This window comes from Lygodium microphyllum, chromosome 9, assembly GCF_053477565.2.
Source record: "Lygodium microphyllum isolate KBCC chromosome 9, Lygodium_microphyllum_v1.1.10, whole genome shotgun sequence".
Lineage (NCBI taxonomy): Eukaryota > Viridiplantae > Streptophyta > Polypodiopsida > Schizaeales > Lygodiaceae > Lygodium > Lygodium microphyllum.
The window spans coordinates 20,328,498-20,351,546 of NC_141143.1; the positions used below are offsets into that span (position 1 = coordinate 20,328,498).

Genomic DNA, 23,049 nt, shown 5'->3' on the forward strand with positions numbered 1-23,049 from the left:
CCTTTCTGGAGCTTTTGTACCTCATACACACCAATGGATGTTTAATAGCTTGAGAGATTGGAATAGAAATAGGCTAAAACATTGTAGAGCTTGCAAAGAAGAAGAAAACACACCACTAGCTACCTAGCTTAGCCATGGCTCTGATACCATATTGAAAAACATGGACCTAGAACTAGATCAACTATGGTGGACACAAATCAAACACATGATACATTATCAGAATAAGGAATTGTAACTCAAGTGAATTAGGTTCCAAGATAGATTAGCTTGGACTCATAAACACAATCTTAAGTGACTCAAACTAAAAAGATACCATACATTGAAATGAGTGTCAAGTACATGCTTATATATCTTTTGGATAGTACCACTGTTCCTCACACGGTGCTTATGGGATTTTGGACATCTCTTCCTAGAGCGTCTAGAGCATACATCTTTGTCATATCTCTCATACAAAGCCACTTATGGGCCAACCTCTTTTGGACATACATAATTTGATTTCTCAACATGCAAGTCATCTCCAAACTCGTTGAAGGTGTACCAAAGCCTACCCCACCTATATTTTTGGTAATGCAAAATTAAAAAAACCAAGCTTCATATTTAGTCAATGCTTTTCATCGGCTTGCCTTTCTCCTCAGTCGCCCTACTTTTCACTTACCCCACTAGAGTCAACTAAGAGAGTGTGTGTGCATGCAACTGTTTAGAGGAGAGAAACTTGACGAGACAATGTAAAATCTACCAATGAATGACCACTATGTCATTTTAACTCTAGCTAGTCCATGGAGTACCTCTAGTTTTGGAGATAATGCATCAACTCCAAAAGTCATGACACAAAAGTTGAGTGTGGTTAAGTAAGTCATCCATGCATTATTAAGTTTAGCTACACATCTTTTGCAAGTGGAATTCACCTAAGTGTGTATTTGTTCTAGGTCAAAGAGAAGTTCTTTCTAGTGTTGGTTTAATGCTTCCATGTGTGGGATAGTCTCTCTTTAGATTGCATCATTTCGCAATGTAAAAAAGTTAGATTTTACTACTGGGTTGGCTTTTTTGTGGTTTTCTTGTTAGCGATTGTTGTGTGGCAATATTTGACAATGAAAGAGCGCTTGGTAACAAGATATAGTTGGGAATAATGATTTTTGAATTGTGAAAAGGATATGTCTGTAGTGGAAAAGTTATGATTACTGAAGATATGTGCCCCTTTAATAGAGCCATTCATGCTTTTACGTGGGCGGACTCGAGATATTATAAGGATTCTTGTGATGGCGAGGGAGGATCTAGTAAGGACAGCAGCATGTTCAAAGCTGTGACTCGAGATATTACAATGAAAGAGTGCTTGGTAGATCCTTGTGATGGCGAGGGAGGATCTAGTAAGGACAGCAGCATGTTCAAAGCTGAGACTTTGGGTAAACGTGGTCCGGGAGGCGGGGGGTAGCCTTTGCGCAAATGGGAGAGGCCATACAGACGGTGGCACCGAAGAGCTCGGTGAGGTCCAGGGGTCCGTTGGGAGACCAGTCGAAGGCGTGGACGAGGGTGGCCAGGATGGTCTGGGAGACCACGATGCCCAGGCTCATGCCTGGACAGCCGCGGCGGCCGGCCCCGAACGGCAGGAGCTGGAAGTGGTGGCCCTTCACATCCAGCGTGCTGCCCATGAATCGGTCCGGGCGGAACTCCTCGGGCCGGTCCCAGGAGGCCTCGTCCCTGCCCAGGCCCCACACGTTCACCAGGAGGCGCGTCTTGGCCGGGATGTGGTAGCCCCCGATCTCGCAGGCCTCCGTGGACTGGTGCGGGAACATTAGCGGCCCCCCCGGATGCAGCCGCATCGTCTCCTTCGCCACCGCCTGCAGGAACGGCAGGTTCGGGATGTCCGCTTCCTCCACCATCCGATCCTTCCCCACCACCGAGTCTATCTCCGCCCGCAGCTTCCCCATCACCCCCGGGTTCTTCAGCAGCTCCGCCATGCCCCACTCCGCCGTCAGGGTTGACGTATCGATGCCAGCGGCGAACATGTCCTGCACCCATCCACAATTAACGAGCAACAAGGAACAACACAGATCAGATCGATCCGATACATTAGAGCTCACGCAGCGGCGCATCGACTAGTCCAATAACAAATCGCTCATACATCTAATTATGGTACGGAAAGAAACGGGCTGCTAATTGCTCTCGCGTGGGCCACCGACGATGATGATGACTGCGCTAGCGTTGCTTCTCTCTCTCTCTCTCTCTCTCTCTGTGTCTCTGGAACGAACTAATCATGAAAAGGGAGCTTACATATAGGACTGCTTTCACATTGTCGTCCGTGATCTTGCTGTCCGCGCTGCTCTGTAGGGCCAGCAAGAGATCCAGGAGGTCCTCTCGGCGCTTCTCGTTGGATTTCAGGCGATCGGCGCGGCGGCGGTCGAGGATGGCCTGCAGCACCGCGTCGCTCTTCTTGGCGAGCGCCTTCATCTGGCGGACGCAGCCCTGCAGGTCCAGCCACTGCAGGTAAGGCAGGACGTCGCCGATGTTGAAGGTGCCCAGGAGCTTCGAAAGGTTGTGCATGACCACCTCCGAGAAGTTGATGCCCGGGACGAGGGAGGCCAGCTCGCGCTCGCTCATGCCGACGGTCATGCGGAAGATGATGTTGCAGAGCAGGGAGAAGAGCTCGGGGCGGAGCTGGAAGGGCTGGCCGGAGGAGGCGGTCGTCCGGAGGGAGCGGACCATGTCGGCCATGGATTCTGCGCGGACGGACCGGAACTCGGCCATGCGCTTGGGGCCGAACAGGTCCATGACGCAGATCTGCCGCACCTGCCGCCAGTACGGCCCGTAGGAGGAGCACAGCACGTCCGTGCACTTGTAGAAGATGTGCTCTCCCGCCGCCGTCCGCGGCCTCCCCGAGAACGTCAGGTCGTGCGTCTTCAGGACCTCCCTCGCCATCTCCGGGGATGACACCACGATCGTGGGGACCGACCCCAGCCGCAGGTACATGAGCGGCCCGTACTTCTTCGCCAGCTTAAAGAGCGCCTGGTGCGGCAGCTGGTCCTTCGCCAGCAGAAGCAGGTGTCCCAGTATAGGCAGCGAGCCCGGAGGCGATGGCGGCAGCCTCTTGCCACTGTTCCACCTTCTCCACAGAAACCATACCACAGTGCACACCGCCACGCTGCTTAACACCACCATCGACCAACCTCCTTGATCGACCATTGCCATAGCCGTCGCCATCTCTAAAGCCTTACTGCAATTGATACAGTGCCTCAGCTAGTTGCAGCTAATTGACACACTGCGTCAGTTAGCTGCATATACGGTATCGCACAATCTGCGATTGAGAGACACACTGACGCAACTAGCTGTGTGTAAGGTATCGCACAAACCTAGTTACCGCAATTGACACACTGCCTCAACTGGCTGTTTAAACTTTATAGGGGTATCAATAAATGCAATGTGGACAGAGTGCCTCAGCTGGCTGCGCAAACCCTTTTAGCACTACGCTCTCTCTCTCTCTCTCTCTCTGTCTCTCTCTCTGAGAAGTTGAGAACCACTTGTTTCACGAGGGAGAACGCAAAAGTCGTCGCTCGCGTTTGACATCGTAGGGACTCGGACGGAAGAGCAGGCCTAGTCAAAAAGAAAGAACGAAAGGGGAAAGCGCCTTGACTCGCGTGACGTCCTTCCACGTGTGAATCATTTTCAACGTGCGCACTGCGTCGACGGTTCCAGACGTTTTCAATTGTCTACGAGACGAGATACATTGATGTGTGCGCGTTACTAGCGTACAAAGCTCAAAGCAACCTTTCGAAGGATCTACTGTCTACATTGGCATGCACGTTCTTACGCTGATAGCCGTGGCCCGCTCCCAAGTTCCAGCGTTTATTTTTTGCAAGTGAGGCCCCTAGTATCACAAGAAGGGCATTCTTCAAGGTTACCTTTCTTTAGGAAAATCAAATTTTTTCTAGTGCCTTTCAAGAGCATAGCCATGAAAAAAATGCCTTTCTTAGAAGATGTTTTTAAATATATAAATTAAAAAATCTATTACTTAAAAGTAACAAGTCTCCACTAAACTAAAAGCACAACCCACATTGTAAGGCTTCAAAAATGATCAAGAATGCAAGCCTAGAAATTCTTTATTATATGGAGAGAAAAATCTTAATAGATCGACATGTGCCGTCAAAAGCAACAAGAAGAAAACCACTTTCTTATATTGTCATCATATTGGGATTTCGATGCTCTTTCAAGCCATCCCAAGCAATGTACATGGCATCCCAATCCCCATCACGAGGATTTTTCTCACCATTGTAGGATAAAAACATCAACATATTTAATGTCTCCGGTTTCTCTCAAGAGACTTTATTGTATTCATTTGAGAAAACCCCCTCTCACAGTCCACCACACTTGCAACAATCACTAGACAAGCTCACCAAAGTTTCTTTATTTCTCTATATAGTTGCTCCCGATGCTCATCAATTCCATACATTGCCCATGCCTCATGCATACTCATGCATGGACAAATCCTTTTCAATCGGATCATGAAATCCTCATATTGCAAGTTACATGCATTCACATGAACTAAGTCCCCAAATTTTTCTAACAGAATAGGCATCCAAATCCTTCCCATTGTAAACATTGCCTTGTGCTCAATAGGATAGTCTTTTGGACTAAATACTTTTGCTACTTCAAAGAGTTTTATGTCTTTGAATCATAGACACAAGGATGATATAAATTTTCCAACAAATTATCTACCCATAGATATGCAATTCTCCCAAGAGTTTAGATTGCCACTTGCATCCTTATCTCCCAATGAACGAGTGTGAAGAGCATGCACTTCTTGTCCCTATGCATCACATGTATAGTGGAGATATCTATCATTCACTTTTTCAACAAAGGATGTGAATTGTTGTGCTCCAATGCCAAATACATCTTCAAGAAACCTTGTCTCCAGTGTCTCCATTGTGACTACATGCTTGGTGCCAATGGAAGTCACATCCACATTCTTGCTTTGGAATTTTAGATTAAGCATGTTTAAATAATGAAATACGTCTGCAACAATGTGTAGAAAGAATTGTAACTTGAAAGATGTAAGAAAGTTATACAACTCGTGACTTTCTAGCTTCAAAAGACACAATTAGGCAGGCATAAGTTTTACAAACCTTAGTGCAACATCACCTCGTGAGAGCCAACGAATATCATGCATTCTCAAAACCTCTTGCACAAGCAACTCAAATGCATTGGCAAGCTCTTTTAGCTCCTTATGGCGCTTATAAGAGCTTCTAATCCACTTGTATGCTTTCTTAATAATCTTTTCCAATAGTTTAAAAACAGGAAATGGTTCCAATGCATCCTTAGCAACAAGTGCCTTTTTGTGTGCAACCACCCACCAAATGGGGAACTTCCCTTGCAAAGTGAGTCACAAGGCCATTTTGACAACCAGTCATTACAGTACATTCATCACTTGCAAAACCAATAAGTTTTGCCTTAGCCAACTCAAGCTCCAAGAGATATGTTGTTAGACTTGCATACAATGCATCTGCCGGAACCATCTACTATCTCCAATAGTCTCATAAATCGACTGCAAATGGACCCATTCCCTTTTCCAGTAAGATATGTGAGACATACAATCATTCTATGATTACATGGTATGTCTGCGCTTTCATCAACCATTATTGAGAAGCATGGACTTTCCTTTAGTTCAATATTGATCTTATCATAATACACATTATGACAAGCTATGAGAAAAAGCTTTGTAGCATATGAAGATGAGTATGCACCATAAGAGTTCATTGTCGGTGCATTCGGCATATTATAGAAAACTAGTTCGTCAACATCTGCCTCAAAGTTGAAATAGGTTTTTCTCTCAAAGCAATTGCATGCATCTTTTGAAGAAGTAATTTGATGCGAGATATCCTTTTTTCTTCTTCACTGTTGTGCAAAACTTGCACATGCTTTTCAATGGGCAAAGTGGTCATTTTTTGCTTTTCAAACCACATTTGCTTTGCCTTTTTATGCTCTTTGGACTATTGATGGCATTCTAGACTAGATCTTTGAACATTCTTGCTACCTGTTGTGCCAAAAGGATTCTGAATTTTGAAGTGTGTACACCAAAGACAATGTACTCTTTGTTGCCCCTCATCATCATAAGATGAATAACTCCAATTCATAATACACCTTCCAGTGCTCCTTATATGTTCGAATACCCTTCGGCTTTTTGGGAGGCTTTTCATTTGTCCTTTGACCATGGGTAGCATATTGGGCTTGGATCTCATGAAGATTCTTTAGTGCATCCTCAAGAGGAGAAGCTAAATCCACATGCCTTGGAGGTAATCCATCTCCACCATCATCAATCACACTTTGCAATGACATATTCAAATCCAAACTTGATGATATATTAGCATTAAATGCATCATTACATGTCATACCATCACTGCCAGGATTTTGTAAAGAGCTTGCATTCCATACTTGATTGTTTCTTGCACCATTAAAAAAAACCTCACATATAGCATTGTGCGGCATTTCCAAGTGCATATTTGTATCCATAACCCATTCACCATGCATCCCATCACTTGAATTGTTGACATTTGCATTGCATATTTTAGTATATGCAATGTCATGGTTGACATATCTACATCATCATTAATCAGATTCAATGATGATCCCACAATGTCCCTTTGTGCAATTCTCTTTCGAGAGAATGCATTAGAAATACTCAATTGTAGAGTGTCTCTCTTTGACTGACTAGGATCGATAATCTGGAGAAAAACATATAGCTTATATGCTATTATTAATCAATACACAAAGCCACACAACAATGGCACTAGGCTTAGTGTATACACGGGCACACACAAAAGCTTACACACGCACACGCACACTCCCTCTCTCTCTCTCTCTCTCTCTCTCTCTCTCTCTCTACAAAAAAGAAATGCATAAACATAGAGCACGTGCACCAACTCACCTGACATTGAGTAGTGGATTGTGAAGGTTGGCTGGTGGGCTGCTGGAGCTGCGAGTAGCACACTGACTCCTGAGCAGTGGAGGTTGGAGCAGTGAGCATGAGTCAGGTCGAGTGACTAGTCATCATATGTAGGTACACGGCAGGCTGCAACACGCATTACTGGTCAGTGACTCAGTCGTGAGGCTTCAGTAAAAGCAACTTGTAAGTAGTAAGTACTATACTAATTAGAAGTTAGTACTAACTTCTAAGGTGTGAGACACGACTCACAAGCTCATATGGGTGACGGGTGGTGGCGGCACAGTCACACTACATAGGCTCACGCGAGGTGGCGGCATGCATCAGTGACTAGTCATAGGCTCACGAGTCATGCAGCGAGCGTCGACCAATAAGTCACGATGCCCTTGGTTGCTGGCGGCTGGCCCTGGCCCTCAGACACCTGGCCAGTGGTGGCACTGGGCAATAGTGAGTGTTGACAGTGACTTGTGAGTTACAACTCATGAGGCACTAGGGCCCGGGCAGCAGTGGCGGCAGCAAGCTTCTAGAATTTGCAGGCAGTGGGCTAAGGGTTTGAGCTTTGTTCACGAATCCCTAATGAGGATTCGACTTTTGAGTCTTGAGAGTCGAAAGTCCACATCCACCGTTCGAGGAGGATAATATAACTATAGTAACAATAATAAAATCAATTAATTTTTCAAAAAAATACTTACCTTTCATACGCAAGGCTATTACGTTTTTACCTTTCTTTGAGAAGGGCAAATTTTCTATTTTGCCTTTCATAAGAAGTGTTGATTTTTTTTCTCATTTTCTAGCAAGGTAAATTGCCATTGGAAGTACGTGGCAAGTTGCAAAAATAATCCTTGACTGTGGCCCGTGTAGCTCCTAATGAACCCTTGGACTTTGACCTGCAAAGTACAGATCTTCCATAACAACTTAAAAGTTCATCTTGTGACGAATATTGTCTTGGAGGCTGTTGTTGTCTTTGAGATTTTATGAAATGTAATTATGTGTAGAGACTAAGTTACATAAACTTGACGTTGTTGTAAAGCTTAGTTTTTTAGGTTCTACCTATTGCTGGTGAAGAGGAGCTTCAATATAGGGATGTTGAAGTTGCATTGGAGACCGTAACGGGACCTTGCCATGACTATGAGTTCTAAACTAGGAACTCTCAGTTTGGTCTGAATGACTGAACTGAGAACTCTCCCCTCCCAACTTCGGTCACATCAGAATTTTGTAGCAATTGAGAAGACCAATCAAGAAAACTCTCCTCCTCGGGGGAGGGGAAAGAGGTATGACGATTCCCCCTCAACATGTCATGAATTTCGGTATTTCTCTACACGCACCACGATTCGGGACAGTTCCTACAAGATTAATGAGCTCTTCAGGAGTCGTCTTTAACCATGAAGGATTGGGAACATGAATCACAAACTCTTTGAAGGCCTCCTTCAATCCACTCTATAACACAAGCTTATTAAAACCCTGAAGCTGGTCCTTATTAACAAAGCACCTTCATCAAATCAGTATGGCAATGAACAAAGAAAGTATCTGCTGAATAAAAATGGATCATCGCAATCTAGAAAAAAAGGTGAAGAGGCTACAAACAAAGGTGAGATGGTTATAGTTGTGTTTGTTTCTACTGCAAGTCTTAAATTGTGGTACAATAAATTTGAAAGGAAAGCACTTGTTGGCTATTGTCATGGACCTCGACCCCCAACTGCATACATGAGATCTTGGATTAGAAACAGTTAGGAGTCCATTGGATGTAGGGTTATTGTAATTACATGCCAAATAACTTCTTTTTCTTCCTATTCGAAATTGAAGAAATGGCCATGAATGTATTGGGTATAGGGCAATGGATGATCAAGAATGCCCCTCTTACCTTGTTTAAATGGATGCCGGACTTTAACCCCAGAACATATAAGCTTGCGAAAATCCCTATATGGGTAGAGCTCACTGATTTGCCAAGGAACCTATGGCCATTTGTCAAAGCTCTTAATGCTCCATTAGGCAGGATGCTAGGGCAAAGACCAACCAATCTCATCACTCCCAGATGGTTCCCTCAAGTTCTTATTGAAATGGATCTATCCAAACATATCCCTAATTTTCTATTAATCACGGATTTTGAAGGTCAAGTCCTCGCCAAACAACCTTTGAATTATAGAAATTTATAGAATGCATACTTTAAATGTTTGAAAGTGGATCATTGTATTAGGGATTTCCTTGAGATGAAACCCAAGAAACATGTAGCACAAGAAGGTAAGCGGGCCTCTGATGATGGATTTCAAGTTGCAAAAAAGGTAAAAAACCAAATAATGCTAGTCAGGCAGGAACTAGCGGTAGTAAAAAATTCAATAGCTACAATAATAGATACTCTCCACTTCTATTAGAAGTTCCTGATGACATTGCAGGTCCCAAACCTGCCGAAGGGACCTCGAAGGGGGAAATTGCATCTAATGATTCTGATAATGAATATGAAATAGTTGAAAGTTCACAGAGGAAAGAAACAGTTCCAAATTTGAATGATAAAGTTGATGATGTTATTGAGGATCTTGATGGAAACAATGAGGATTCAGATCAATTTCAGAATCTAGAGTTTTCAATGAGCCCTAAAAAAACAACAATCTTTAATAAACCTAACAAAAGAAGGATTTCTAAAGTGGGTAAGAGTGAAAACAACCCATTTGGAAAGATCAACTGAGGGCCAAAGAAGAATAAAAACAAAAAATAACTCCCATGTCATTAAACTCAATCAAAATTGTCTCTCTAAACTATAAAGGTCTCACTGATCCTTCTCGAGCAGATATAATTATAAATTGGTTCAAGGATAAAAAATCTATTCATCTAGACCTACTATGCTTACAAGAGATTAAAGCACCAGGAGTGAACCTCACTAATAACCTCAAGTAAATCCTCCCAAACTTTGAATGGTGTACCACAAACCACACACCAAGGAGTGGAGGTATAGCAGTGGGGTACAATACAATATTATCAAGTCTGGTAAGTAGAGTATCAATGGATATTGAAAATAGATGGATTGCAGTACATTTTAAAATGCTTGAAGAGTTTGCTATTGTCTCTGTGTATGCTCCTTGCTCTTCTCAAGAACGTACCTTACTATAGACTTCTCCTATGCAAATTCATTGTCCACTAATCACGGTTGGTGAGTATAATATGGTTGAAAAATTAATAGACATGTATTTGCAAAAGGGATAGGTTATAAATGGGCAAGAAAAAGATGCTGGCTGAAGATGGTCACATTTTATGGACTGATTGATGTTAATAGCAACACAGGCTTCACATGGGCAAACAATAAAAAAGGTATTGTCCTAAGGAAAGCTAGGCTGGATAGAACTTATGTGTCGTCAGGTTTGCTCTCAACCTTTTCAAACATTAGCTACAAGGTAAGCAAATATTTAGTCCTTTCAGATCATTAACCTATATCTTCATGTTTCTCTTCAAACATTGAAATTATTAGGATTGGATGGTTTCATACGGATCTTGCCCTCTTTAAAGATAGAGAAATCAAACGGAAAATAAGAAAAATTTGAGACACTGTATTTACTAAATGCAGATATCGAGCAAAAGCTTGAGCTGAAGCAATTAGGGAAATACAAACAATCCTGAAAGTTGCCAAACAAGAAAGGATTAATAAAAGGAAACAAGAGAGAGGGGAAGGGCAAGAAGCGAGTTTTTTGAGCAAGCTTTTAAGTGAGTTTTTTTGGCAACCCCTTTATTCTTATTCCACATAGTTCACTTATTCCATCCTTGGATGTACCCACCTCCACTTCCCCTTCCACCATCATTGCCATCACTAGCTCTCCCACCACCATCGCCACCATTGCCTTCACCACCACCTTCATTCTCTCTCTCTCTCTCTCTCTACATGTAAGTAGTTCACTCTCTCTGTCTCTCCCTCTCTTTCTCTTCTCTCACATAACATACAATCTCTCTCTCTCTCTCTCTCTCTCTCTCTCTCTCTCTCTCTCTCTCTCTCTCTCTCTCTCTCTCTCTCTCTCTCTCTCTCTCTCTCGCAACCCAAAAATACTTTGTGCTAGCACTTTGGATTGATAGAATTTGCATTATATTGTATTATGAAATGTATTTCAACAAATAGTTCTCTCTCTTGCTCTCTCTCTCTCTCTCATGCTTGCAATATGGAAACATTTGTACAAGCGCTTCAAATCGATAGAGCTTGTATTACATTAGATTGTGATATGTGTTGCAATGAACAGTTCTTTCTTTACTAATATATAGCTCTCTCTCTCTCTCTCTCTCTCTCATTTGCAACACAAAAGTATTTGTGCGAGTACTCTAGGTTTGACAGAATTTATTTTACATCGGATTATGATATGTGTTGCAAAATAGTTCACTCTTTACTTGTAAATACTTCTCTGTGTGTGTGTGTGTGCCACATTTACAATACAAAATAATTTCTGCAAGCAATCCGGATCTAGATTTGAACTACATTGACCTCTAGTAAGTGTACTATTATTTCACAAACTGATAGACAATGATAATAAAAGATTATCATAAATTTGATCATAGCTAACCAAGTGAGGTATATATGTATTTTCTCAACAAAATAAAATACATTTTTTCTAAGAATTAGTAGAGTCTTTACTTTGCTGGTCACATTATATGGGTGATATTGGAAAAATTCTTCTCTTTTCAAATATGAGATATAAGTCCTCTACAGTAAAAGCATGGGTTGGGGGTTGGTGTATAAAGATCTCTACATTTGTATCCATTCCAAATACTCAATAAACATTTTTCTTTATACATAGTTCTAGCAACCTCATTATTAAAGCTTGCACATTTGATTAAAAAATTGATTAAAAAATAAAAACTCATTATTAAATCTTGCACATTTGTGGATTATTTGTTATAGTAGCAAGAATGGATATTGATTGGTGAAAATAAGTATAAATTCGATACTCAATCAATATGCTTAATGAGAGAGAGAGAGAGAGAGAGAGAGAGAGAGAGAGAGAGAGAGAGAGACCATCATCTTGATCTCTCATTGTGTACGTCTTTGCTAACTTGACATCACGTTGTTGTGATATTAATATTTCTAGGCTATAAAATATATCTATACTTATTTGAACTAATCATATGTGTATGCCTGCATGTTAGGACTTCTAATATACACATATACATACATGCACACATACACATAAATAAATAAATGAAGGTAGGTTTGTTTAGTGTATATTATAGAAATAAAGACATAGCTTTAAAGATTGTTGCTCATACAAACTCTAATCTATCTTGACTGAGTAATCTATCAATGGTTTGCCCAGTCCTTAAAATCAAAAATATATTCTTGATACTTTGAATGTAAGGAATTTCAATTGGAAGGGTATTATGATTCAATGGAGAAGAGAGGGAGGAGAGAGAGATAAAAATAACTTTTGGATGAGAGAAAGAAAAAGAGAGGAGATAAAAACAATTATTGATGAGAGACAAGAAAGAGGTGACTTTTTAAAAATCATTGATAAGAGAGAAGATAAAGAAATGTGAAAAGTACTTTAGATAGAGAGGTACCTTTTTCAAATTAATGTAGGAGAGGCCCAAGAGTAGTATTGTAGTATTATAGGAGAGAGTGTTAGAAATTTTTGAAGCCAAAGAAGGGGGCGCCCCCTTTTTTGGCTTCAAAAATTTCTAACACTCTCTTCTATAATACTACAACTCTTGGGCCTCTCCTACATTAATTTGAAAAAGGTACCTCTCTATCCAAAGTACTTTGGCCTCCTTCTTTGGCTTCAAAATTTTCTAGCACTCTCTCTTATAATACTACCTTAGACCCCCTCCTACATTAATAGCCTTGGATCTTTAGATATACTCTCTCTCTCTCCCCTACAATATTAACTTTGAGGCTTTCTTACACATTAATAGCTTTCAATTTTTATAAAAAAAGACACACACACACACACACACACTCTCTCTCTCTCTCTCTCTCTCTCTCTCTCTCTCTCTCCCCCTTGTGGCTTTAAGAAATTCTAGCAACTCTCTCCTATAATACCACAATACTACCTTTGGACTTCTTCTATATTAATAGATTTGGACCTTTATGAAAACATACACACACACACACATACATGTTCTTTGTGTATGTGTAAGTGTGTGGCTTCAAAAATTCCTTTTAACTTTCTCTTACAATACTACATTTGGGCATTTCCTACACATTAATAGCTTTGGATCTTTATCAACACATGCACATACACTTACACACACACACACACATGCACACACACACACACACACACACACACACACACACATACACACACACACACACACACACTCTCTCTCTCTCTCTCTCTCTCTCTCTCTCTCTCTCTCTCTCTCTCTCTCTCTGTGTGTGTGTCTCTCTCCCTCTTTGTCTCTGTCTCTGTCTCTCTCTCTCTCTCTCTATGGTTTAAAACAATTATAGCAACTCTCTCCTATAATACTACAATACTACATTTGGGCTTCTCTTACATTAATAACTTTAAACCTTTATCAAAATACACACACACATTCTCTCTCTCTCTCTCTCTCTCTCTCTCTCTCTCTCTCTCTCTCTCTCTCTCCAACTTGAGATCAACTTTCTCTATTTAAAAGTTTTTGAACCAAGTATAATTAGACTAAAAAGTCACATTTTGATTATAGTTTCAATAGTATAAAATTTTAAATATTTTAATAAGTCTCTATTTTTTCGCATACACAATGCAAAAGACAATAGCCATTATATGTTATGTCAATTATTAGTTTTCTATGTTAGGAGAAAAAAAGTTCTAAAAGAGAGAACAACTTTTTGTCAATACAAAATATTTCAATATAGCTCACTAAAAAAGTTTCAATATACTATGTCTCATATTAAGACATATAGTAAATATACACATAATTTGATCTTCCTAACTAGTAATTATTTTTTATCTCTTGTCTCATCAAATATTGTTTTAAAACTTTCCTCATCTTCTCTCATCAAAAAATTATTTAGATATATATCTCTCTTCTCTCTTTCTCTAATGACTCTATTGAGTCCTAATGTCTATATATATATATATATATATATATATATATATATATATATATATATATATATATATATATATATATATATATATATATATATATATATATATATATATATATATATATATATATATAGAGAGAGAGAGAGAGAGAGAGAGAGAGATAAGGGCCATGCACAAATACATATATATACACACATAAAGAGAGAGGTGCATACACACGTGTACTACTTAATTTATTTTTTAGTTAATAATTTAGTTACTAATTATTTTTAATTAATTACTAAATAAAAATATAAAGAGAAAAAAAGAGATAGAGACGAATGAGAGAAGGAGAAAGTGAGATAAACGAGAGAGAGAGAGAGAGAGAGAGAGAGAGAGAGAGAGAGAGAGAGAGAGAGAGAGAGAGAGAGAGAGAGAGATTATGTGACTTGCTTTAACTTTTTTTTTTTTGGTCGAGAAGGGGGTTGGTAGAAACTCGTTGAGAAGATGGTTGCTTGCAATCCCTTCTCGAGATGAAAATCTTTTTCACAAGTCTCCTCCATCATTTCTTTGAGAGGACTTGTGAAATTTTTTTCGCGGAATAGGGGGTTGTTGGCAATCCCTTCTCACCAAAAGTTTTTTTCACAAGTCCTCTCTATTTTTTTTTCACTAAACATGGTGTTGTTAGCAATTTCTTTCTAACAAAAAAAATTCATAAGTTCCCTTAGAGAGACGGAGGCGACTTGTCAAATTTTTTCACTAAGAAGGGGTTGCCAATAACCCTAAAATTTCACGTCCTCTTAGAGAGATGATGGAGGGGAGTTGTGAGTCAAAGTTCTCTCTCTCTCTCTCTCTATTGCTGAGAAGGGTTTGTTGAAAACCCTTGGGTGGTCAGCAAAAAAATTTCACGCACCCTTAGAGAGATGATTATAAATTCACATAATCTCTCTCTCTCTCTCTCTCTCTCTCTCTCTCTCTCTCTATTGCCAAGAAGGGGTTGTCGGAAACCCCTGTTCGGCAAAAAAAAAAATCCATGTCCCCTTACAAAGATGATTATAAAGTCACATAATCTCTCTCTCTCTCTCTCTCTCTCTCTCTCTCTCTCTCTCTCTCTCTCTCTCTCTCTCTCTCTCTCTCTCTCTCTCACAATGAGAAAACTACTACAACATTCAAGTGAACAAAGATTTGTTCTTCTAGTTTTATACATAAGAGATAACGATAATTTCAAACCAGATGATGATGTTGAGTCCCAAAAGTCATGTAAGTTAGCAGCATGGAGACTTCTCTATAGGCATTTCTTGGTATCCTTCTATAGAAGCATATTTGCAATGGTATCTTGTTGATACGTTCTCTGTATGTAATAGAACTATGAATGGTAGGTTCATGTGTGGGCAATTAGAGAAGGAGATACTATAAACTTTGCCAGAGAAATGCATAGATTAAGTGCACTTGAAGAAGGAGTAGCTCATATATAAGGATCACCAAATTGAGCAGCAGTGGAACGAGAAGGTATATTGGAGATATTTTATCTTTCTCAACTACCTAAATGTGAAATCCCCTCCAACAAGAATGCATTACATAAAAATATGCAAAGAAAAATAGGTGCAAGAGACATAAGTATCTGGATTTTCGATAAGTAATTCCACATGTATTCTTTAGAATATGCAACTTTCATATCTTATTCTAAAGAGAATATGGTTGATTGTAGGAAAGTGATATCTCTAGTGCATTTGTTCTCATAACTCATTCTTCAGTAAGAAGTCAAGGTAAAGCCACAATTTCTAAAATGTTTTGATGGTATTGATTGGCCACACCTTAGCCCTGCAATGATACTATTTGTGGATGATAGCATAAAGAAGATGCAATGTAACCCACCTAACTCCTTTACATATCCATTTACATTTCAAGAAAATCCCATGGATACCATCCTCTTTAAATACATGCTTTCCTATTCGATTGAGAAAAATCCCTTCAATACTATTTTCTTGGAATATATGCTTCCATGTTTGACTAGGCTAGCCGATTCTCACGGGGGAGTCTAGGAGTTTATTAGAGAATACCCATTTCACCCTCTAGCAATGGATAACTGAATTGATATTTAATGTTTGTAATAAATATATTCATTTTCCTTACATATAATGGTTCACTAACTTACAAATACATTTGTAGATTTTGTATATTTTTCTATAGTAAGTTCATGCAATACAATGTAAAATATATCAGTATATTAAAATATTTATTTGTTAAATTTTAAAGTTTAAAATAAAAAATTCTTCAAAGGAATAATAGCTACAAGTAATAAAAAATTATGAAGCTATATTTTACGGAGATTATGAAGCAATTGCTTGCAAGGGTATATTGTAAATGAATGCATAATATCAATCCATATGTAGACCTAATCAAAAGAGAAAGAGAGAACAATGTTCAAGTATAAGTGGACGTGTCTGTAGTTTGCTCATGTGTTCATAATTAAAATACTAACACATCAATATGTAATGATAAAATATATGTAAAAAATGAAGAGGAAAGATGTGAATGTATATGTAGTGTGATATCTCATATGTATGCACAATTGAACCATTAACATTGTGATAATATTATCAAAGATAAGAAAATAAACTTAATCTAGTGATGTAAATAAGTTAAGGAGAAAGAACTACTAATGCATTGTTAGAGAGAGAGATGATAAATGACAAAGTTGAGAGAGAGAGAGAGAGAGAGAGAGAGAGAGAGAGAGGGGAGGAGGAGAGGGAGATGCATGTTGTGGGTATCCAAGGAGAGAGAGAGAGAGAGAGGGGAGAATCGATTGTGGTTTTGATGAGGAGGAGATTAAGATGTGGTGGTGTAGTGGTGGTTTGAGGGGAGTGAGATGTTAGTGGTTTGTCCCCAATATATGAGGAGAAGGAGAGGAGAATTGGTTGTGGTTCTAATGAGGGGGAGAGTAAGATGTCATGGTGATGATGGTGGTACTAGTGGTGGTGGTGGTGGTGTTGGTGGTAGGGGTGGTGGTGGTGGTGGTGGCAATGGAGGAAAAGCATTGGTGCTTGATATATGCCCAAAAGAAAAAGCTTGCTTCTCACACACACTCCAAGAGAGAAATTCTAAGTATGCTATTCTCACTAAACTAGAAAACCAAGTGGATCAAGGAAAGGAGAAGGTTCAAGACCATATTTTGGAGATTAAAAGAAGCTTGAGGAAGCTTGAAGAAGATGAATCAGAAGCAATCAGCTTGTATCTTAAAACATGGTGGATTGGCAAAATAGAAAAACCCACTAAAGAGATATTTAACACATTGAAGAAAAAAAAAGAAAAAGATCTAGTACATATGCTCTAGAAGAAGAATGGTTCGATTTCCTCAACCAAAGAGGAGAATCTAGAAACAGTTAGAGCTTTCTTTGAAGAAATCTTCTCTTGTCCTTGTCAATAGTCTCCAGAAGTAATACTGGCTAGAGTCAAAATAGCAAGAATAAGACCGAAAGTAGTTCCACAATCCCTAGCAAGAATACTAAATGCTGACATCACAGAGATAGAACTCCCAGATACCATTGTTAATCCTCAGGCGAACAAGGTGGAAAATTGGGAAACTCTAAAGCAAAGGACAAGGCCAAGGCAAAAGTGAAACAGAAGATAAAGGCGTGTCAATAAAAATATGGAAATAAAAGAAGTGTAGAGAAGTCCTAAATCAAGGAGAAATGCACACAAGAAAAAACGCACGTTAATACTTTTGTAAAAGAGCGCAAGGTGCACTATGATTTATTTTAAGAAGTTCTGGGCCCTCACCCGTGTAAATTGTAATTGTAGATGGGCGATAGGAAGAAAGCTAGGAAGATAAGAGGATAATGGCCTAGGCTATGACCGGCCATGTAAAAAGGGGATGACCACCCAAATGGGATTTAGGGCTTTGTATATAAAGTTCAAAGGATGAGTGAGAGCTCATTCTTTGGTCTGTGGCAAAGTGGATTCTTCTTCTTCTCTCATTCTCTTCTCTTTGCTTGCTTGCATGTGCTTGAGGGAGGGAGTGTAAGAGTGTGAGGGAGTGAGTGTGTGAGGTTGAGGGAGCAAGGAGGCGAAGCTCTCCACCATCTCCTCTCTTTTTTTTCTCTTCTCTTCCCTTCCCTTCTCTTGTGTCACGTGCGGCTATGGAGGATGGATCTTGGAGGTGGAGGTTTGAGGATGCTTGAGCTTGCATCAAGAATCGTGGAGCTATCGGGATGCTTGAGAGGAAGCAACTCAATCGGGCATCAAGGTAAGCTTACTAGAGGCTCAACCGCCAAGACCCACAGACCACTTATTTTTCAAGCGTTTCAAGCGAGCACTAATGTCTACCTCTCATATAGCCAACGCGCTATCCCTCTCTTCGAGTATAGTGAGCTTACCTTGATGCCTGATTGAGTTGCTTTCTCTCTCAAGTACTGCGATAGCTCCACGATTCTTGATGCAAGCTCAAGTATCCTCAAACCTCCACCTCCAAGCTTTATCCTCCATAGCCACACGAGACAATAGAAGAGAAGGAAAGAGGAGAGAAGAAGAAGAGAGGAGATGGTGAAGAGATTCACCTCCTTGATCCCTCAATCTCACACACTCACTCCCTCACACTCTCACACTCCCTCCCTCAAGCACACATAAGCAAGCAAAGAGAAGAGAAGGAGAGAAGAAGAAGAGTCCACTTTGCTACACACCAAAGAATGAGCTCTCATACATCTTTTGAACTTTATATACAAAGCCCTAAATCCCATTCAGGCAGTCATCCCTTTTTACATGGCTGGTCATAGCCTAGGCTCTTTTCCATTGTCCTTTTATCTTCCTAGCTTCCTTTCTACTGCCCATCTACCTTTACAATTTGCACAGGCGAGAGCTCAGCACTTCTTAAAATAAATCATGGTGCACCTTGCGCTCTTTTACAAAAGTATTGACTTGCGCTTTTTCTTGTGCGCCTTTCTTCTTGATTTAGGACTTCTTTGCACTTATTGTGTTTCCATATTTTTCTTGGCGCGCCTTCGTCTTCCGTTTCACTTTTTCCTTGGCCTTGTCCTCTACTTTAGAGTTTTCTAATTTTCCACCTTGTTTGTCAAAGGGTTAACATTACCCTTCTCCTAGACGAGTGCCAGTCCCATGGCACTTGCTAGTGGTGAGGGGAATGGTGGTGCTGGGTAGCTAGGGGCTTCTTGAGGTTGTGGACATACCGTGTTGAGGGTGTGTTGGAGGGATTTTTGGAACTGGAAGGCTCGTGAGTTTGGAATGAGCCTTGGTATTGGAGGGATTTATGGAACTAAAAGTCCCTGGCGTTGGGTTGATCCTTGGTGTTGGAGGGATGTTGAGGGGCGGTTCTATATTTGAAATTCAAAATGGTATTAGATGGATCTACGCTTGGAGGATGGCGTGTGGATAGATCCTTCTTTGAAATTTCGGATGGTGTTAGACAGATCCGTCATTTAACTCTTTGTGGCTAAGTTCGCATGTGATTTTTCAAATTAGCTTCCTCATTCACTTTCTGATCGGGGCTGTCACATCCGCCCCTTGCTTGGGTGCGCTTTGCCTAATGGCACCAACACAACGTAGGATGGGGAGTGCATTGCATGGATGATGGGGTCTCTGAAGCTGGTGGTGGGGCCTTTGCTTGAACCTGGAAAGAAAGAAAGGTGCATTACATGTGGGTGTGTGCCCTTGTCGTGCGGTGCATTGTGTGCATATTAGTGGGGTGGAGCTTAGGGTGACAGGTCTTAACCACATGCGAGTGTTACCTCCCTGGGCTTGTCCTACCCTTGATGTGCCCTAGGTGTGACGTGAGGGGGTCAAAATGAGGCTAGGGGGTTAGGGACAAAGCCGACCGATCGAAGCCACTGGACGTATCTAACTTGAGGACCCCTAAGTGCAGTGGCTATGATCGATGTGGAACTTGTGGTGGCTACGTGTGATATCTTTTTCTTTTTTCTTTTTTTTCCTTTAAAAAAAGGATAATATACTAATATAAAGTTACATAGTTGTGATAGGAGTTTAATCTTTGTCGTCGGAGTGAGGTTGAGAAGGAGGCTTGATAGAGTGTCCACCACAATGCACACATTGGACGTGTGGGTGCGTTGGTCGTCTCATCATCTCTTGCAGTTTGGCTATGTCCATCCTGATCTCTGCTAGCTCTTGTCCAGACTCAGCATCCTTCCCTTTGTCATGCATGCTTGGATATGCTCTCTCACTCAGCATTAAGGCTCTCTTAGAATTCATGGCACCAGACTCTTCTTGATTCGAGCCTCTGGAGCCTCTTTCCTTGAGCTGGTCATTCACTCTAATAGCTTCTTCAAAGACCCTTGCTAGTGCATCTCGCTGTAAGCTTGAGTTGTTGGCCAAGGATTTGTAGAGCTCTTCGATTCGTATTCCATTGAGGAATATTGTGGATACCACCCTTTCGGTTGGTCTCTCACCCATGGAGATTCTCTTGAAGAGGCTCCTCACATGGGTCACATAATCTCGAATATCCTCTCTCTTTCTGCTTGACGTTTATAAGTCGCACTAACAGGTTATCGGAGTATCTAGGTTTAGAAAATCTCTTAATGAAGAGGTTTTCAAGCCATTGAAATCGGTATGCTCCGCAACATCTAGACTTGTGTACCAAGTCCGACCCTTGTTGCCTAAGCGCAAGTTCTTACTTCTGGGTGAGTTCCTTATTAATTACAACCAGTTCTCAACTTACCCTCACTTTGTGTGTGTGTGCATGTGTGAAGACTAGAATTTAGGGTGAGTGAGAAGACAAGTGCCTAAACGACTTTATCACTCTCATCGTGGGTTTAGCATGATAGGCTTGCATGCTCGGTTTTTGATCATCGTCCCCATTGGTTTATAGGATTCTCTGCTATTCTCTTTGCTACGTCATGATTTGATACTACTCTAAGACTTCACTTGCTGCTACTCTTGGACTGAAGTGCTAAACGGTTAACTAGCATCGCCTCTATGCTCGAGTCTCGCCGATTCCTTTGTTCCTTGTGCTAGAAGGCTTCTCTAGCGTCTGTATAGTCTTCGAATGTTTGGACAGCCGATGTCTAGGTGGTCTCGTCCAATGTTCAAAAAAATGTTGAAAAATCAGACTCGACCCAACTACTCCGAATTGTAGGGGCCGTCCGAATAGCCGAGGGCCGAATGTAATTAGTATGAGTGTCAAATTTGACTAGTTCGAATGAGGTTGTTTGAGGGTTGAATGGCCGAACTATAGCGGGCCGAATTTACTGGTCCGAGGACCGAGTGGCCAAACGATAGTGGGACGAATCGATCGGATTGAGGGCCGAGTGGTTTGTCCTACTGGGTTTGGACTGAATGACCGAGGGTCGAGTCAAGTTGGCCAAATGCAAGTCAGTCGGATTGGTTGAGTCGGAGGGGCCGAGCGGTGGGTGTTTGAGTTAAGTGGGCTGAATGGTGGTTGAGGGCCGATTTTGGAACTTTGCCTAGAATCGCTGTCACTTGGACGGGCCGAACGCGATGTGTTTTTCACGGAGCTTGCACAAAATTCTTTGCATCGAGTGATCAAGGCCTTCCCACGGGTCGAGTACCTCCAGATCCTAGCTACACATGCAAGGGAAGGAGTGGGAATACCTGTAGCAGTGGGCAATGAACTTGTCGGCGATGAGATTGAAGAAAGTCCATGCAATGAAGCTCTCTCTCACTCTCACTCACTCTCTCTCAGGCAACGAGGGTTTCAAATGAGTTTCCCCTTGGTCTCCTGGCTATTAAACCCCTTATCCACAAAGTTCTTGCCACTCTTGCCCTCATGCTTGTCGGTCTCAACCCCCTTCAGCTCTCCTTCCTCCCGTTTTTCACAGATCTGTGCCCTGTTTGGCTTGTTTTGCAGCAACAAATCCTACACTTTTCCACAACCGATTTTCTAACCTCAACCTACTCTAAATGCAACAAGAATCAAAAGCAATGTATTGAACTAGTTTCTTCTACTAAACTATTCATCAAAGATAAAAAATACTTACTTGTAGCACGGATTAAAGACCTAAAACCTTCTATCTACCTCAAGCTCTTGTTCGGGGATGGAACCCTTACTTCGATGCTCGATTTGAAGCGCGTAAGCGCTCAAGCTTGAATTAGTTGGTCCCGTCGACGATGGAGCTAAAATGTAGAGGCGAGCGCAAGCTCAACCGCCAAGGCCCACGGACCGCTTATTGTTTAAGCGTTTCAAGCGAGCACTAATGGCTATCTCTCACATAGACAACACGCTATCCCTCTCTCCGAGTATAGTGAGCTTATCTTGATGCCCAATTGAGTTCATTTCTCTCTCAAGCACTCCAATAGCTCCACAATTCTTAATGCAAGCTCAAGCATCCTTAAATCTCCACCTCTAAGCTCCATCCTCCATAGTTGCATGTGAGATAAGAGAAGAGAAGGGAAGAGGAGAGAAAAAGAAGAGAGGAGATGGTGGAGAGCTTCATCTCCTTGATCCCTCACCCTCACACACTCACTCCCTTACACTCTCACACTCCCTCACTTAAGCACACACAAGCAAGCAAAGAGAAGAGAAGGAGAGAAGAAGAAGAGCCCACTTTGCCACACACCAAAGAATGAGCTTTCATTTATCTTTTGAACTTTATATACAAAGCCCTAAATCCCATTTGGACGGTCATCCCCTTTTTACATGGCCGGTCATAGCCTAGGCCTTTTTCCATTGTCCTCCTATCTTTCTAGCTTCCTTCCTACCACCCATCTACCTTTACAATTTACATGGGTGAGAGCTTGGCACTTCTTAAAATAAATCATGGTGTGCCTTGCGCTCTTTTATAAAAATATTGACTTGCGCATTTTCTTGTGCGTCTTTCTCCTTGATTTAGGACTTTTCTACACTTCTTGTATTTTCATATTTTTCTTGGTGTGCCTTCGTCTTCCGTTTCACTTTTGCCTTGGCCTTGTCCTGTGCTTTAGAGTTTTCCGATTTTCCACCTTGTTCATTTGAGGGTTAACAACCATAGACAGTCTAGCAAATGGTAAGAGTCGAGGCCTGGATGGACTCCCAAATGAAATTTTCAAAGAATTTAAGAATTTAGTGTTGGCCCCTCTACTAATGGTCTAGAAGGAATCGATTAAATTTGGTGCTCTTCCTGTAGATATAAAACAGGGAGGGATCAAACTAATTCATAAGACAGATGACAGAGTTAA

General features: G+C 41.1%; 1 protein-coding gene across 1 annotated transcript; it reads right to left on the reverse strand.

The window, feature by feature from the left end:
- Positions 1-312: 312 nt before the first annotated feature.
- Positions 313-3,435, reverse strand: LOC148030844 (flavonoid 3'-monooxygenase CYP75B137-like). The gene is made up of 2 exons (XM_087684378.1): positions 2,269-3,435; positions 313-2,006 (listed from the first exon to the last, which is right to left on the reverse strand). The coding sequence occupies exons 1-2, from the start codon at positions 3,193-3,195 to the stop codon at positions 1,383-1,385; spliced, it is 1,551 nt and encodes a 516-aa protein (XP_087540504.1). The 5' UTR covers positions 3,196-3,435; the 3' UTR covers positions 313-1,382.
- Positions 3,436-23,049: the final 19,614 nt, after the last annotated feature.